Source organism: Rosa rugosa, chromosome 2, assembly GCF_958449725.1.
Source record: "Rosa rugosa chromosome 2, drRosRugo1.1, whole genome shotgun sequence".
Classification (NCBI taxonomy): Eukaryota; Viridiplantae; Streptophyta; class Magnoliopsida; order Rosales; family Rosaceae; genus Rosa; species Rosa rugosa.
The window spans coordinates 36,775,274-36,777,823 of NC_084821.1; the positions used below are offsets into that span (position 1 = coordinate 36,775,274).

Below are 2,550 nucleotides of genomic sequence, written 5' to 3' on the forward strand. Positions count from 1 at the left end.
CCACACCCATAGAGTGTGAGCAATTTCTAGTGTATATAAGACTAAGGCGAATAAACCTTCAACTGCTTACGTTCAAATTAAAAGGAGAGAAAGCCAGACATGAAACTAGAAGGGGCTGGGTTAAGCTGCAGCTAGCCCACCTCATTTTTTAGAAAAATTATTGTAAGTACAGGTTTAAGTTTCATAATTAGAATGAACTCGACTATATATTAATTTATTTGTTTGGATTTATTGAGCTCAACTAGCTTCTTTAATGTCTACCGGCCCCTAAGAACTAATTAATGCATCTCACTCTCCACATGCCCCATTCGGCCAGTTACATACCCAAGCTTACTATAAATGAGAGGACAAATTATAGTCCTTGTATACTCGATTTCTACGTGCTCCATATTTTCTACACAACTCTTCCTAATTTCCTTGTCTCTCTCAACATGATGAAGCAGAACCAGAGCAACCGGGTGGCTGTCCGTTCAAAGCTAACGGCAGTATCCAGCCGGCCGGTGAACCCGGGTACGATCCATTCTTTCACGGGTCTGGATCATGCAATGGCCCTGCACAGCGTTCACGTGATATTCTACTACAAGGAGAAGCTGTTTTCATATTTCGACTTGGACCCGTTTAGGGTGTGTCTCTCGGAGACCCTATCGCTGTACCCGCCGGTGACGGGTCGGATAGTCCGGAGAGAGGTCGACGGTGAGTGGGAGGTCAAGTGTAACGATGCCGGCGTGAGGGTGGTGAAGGCCACGGTGGCGACAACACTTGATGAGTGGCTGGCAACTGCTGATGGGGCGGAGGAGAGGTTGTTGACGGCGTGGGATGATATGCCTCATGGTGATTCTAGTTTATGGTCGCCGTATAGAATCCAGGTGCGTACTCCGATCCGGCCGGCTCTTTCCCTCTTTAACGAAACAGAAAAAGCATATAGGAAAAAAACAGTTTACCTAAAATAAAGACTGCTTCACTATTTCCTAATTTGTACGTCGATGTCAGTGAGTTATTATCTATTTATTTATTTACATAATGTAAATTACATTTGGTCTCGTTGGTTCTTTTAAGAGATTTTAAAGTTTTCAAATTGACATTTCTAACCTAGATAATGGATTCTTCCACCATTTTGATTACTAATTCCGAAAGACTCACTACTAGAAATTTCCCCAATAGGGACTAATTAGTAGCCACCAAAATTTATCAGTGGCATTTGAAACAGTTTCACACTGTTTAATTGCTTCAGTGACTTATCAGTGGGAATGAGAAATTAAAGCCAGAAATGGAAATTTGGTGGAGCGATGTGAGCCATGGATCCACTCACCGCTTGATCTGGGCCGTCCATTGTTAAATGGACCAATTTGAATATAGTTGTTGATCAGATCAAAGAGAGAGGGAGAGAGTAAGGTCGAGAGAGAGAGAGACTAATTCAAGAGAGAGAGAGAGAGAGAGCCCGAGAGCTCGGTGCTCTCAGACCCGAAGCACGACCCGACCGGCGCCACTCCTTCCGGCCACGGCACAGCGGCGGACCACCGGCATCGTCTTCGTCTCGCTGTCGCCACAAACCTCCTATGCTTGGATCGTACATGCACTGAACGGAGAAGGAGACTCGACGACTGAAAGCTTCGAGACTTCTCCGAAGAGCTCTGCAATTTTCGGCCACCGTTTGGGCCACCTGTGTATTGGGACAAAAGGGACTAATTCCTATTGGTGTGTAATGGGGAAATTTCTAGTAGTGACTTGAGGTAATTCCTCAAAAAAATTTCGAAAGACTTGAGGTCTTGATTAATGATATTTACTGCATGGAGCCCTTAGGTTTCCCTTAGGATTCTACAAGAGTACTATTATATGCAGGTCTGGTAACAAACATCAAGAGCTATCAGCTATGAATGCTTGTAATTTGTTTCTTTGATATGGGAGAAAAAGCTAGGGTAATTGAAAATAAATGGGTAGTTGCGAGGGGACACTTCTCGATATCCAGTGAGTTAATTTATCTGGGGATGCGAGACTGATAAAGAAGGATCTGACAGGTCTCGTGCTTCCTGGAAATGCTTTGAATGTAGCAACCACCGACTGTGAGCGGTGCCATGCATGACATCAATCGTACACAACTGCATGCGTCGACGTTTAATTTTGGTGGTTGAAATAGACGTATATGATCGTCGAAGCCACCCACCAATTTAGGCAATTCAATTCAATTCTCACCCTGTCAATAAGCAGACCCGCAATAATTATGCGAAAACAAGAAACAAGAACTCATATATAATATATAGTTTTTTTTTTTGTTTGAGGAGCATATATAAATATATAGTTACGGTTAATACTTAATCATTTTATGGTGTGATTTTGGATTGTTGTTTTCTGCTGGTTGGGGACCAATTTAGTTTTCAGTAAAAAAAAGTCATGACGTGAGCCACAGTTGATCGTTTGAAGAGTTATGAGGTCAAAATGCCTGAATTAAAGTAAAACTTTGATTTCTTTCATTAATTTAATTAAAATGAGTTTAAACTTTTTGCATAGTTTTATTTTGGATTAATTTCAGTTTACCCCCCTGAGGTTTGGGGG

The 2,550-nt window shown here is 42.2% G+C and overlaps 1 protein-coding gene across 1 annotated transcript in view; it reads left to right on the top strand.

Moving 5' to 3' along the window:
- Nucleotides 1-344: 344 nt before the first annotated feature.
- Nucleotides 345-2,550, top strand: part of LOC133730698 (protein ECERIFERUM 26-like) — a 3,247-nt gene continuing 1,041 nt past the window's right edge. Inside the window, exon 1 of the mRNA XM_062158243.1 lies at nt 345-944. Coding sequence (XP_062014227.1) covers nt 432-944 — 513 coding nt within the window. The 5' untranslated portion in view covers nt 345-431. The remainder of the gene's footprint in view (nt 945-2,550) is intronic.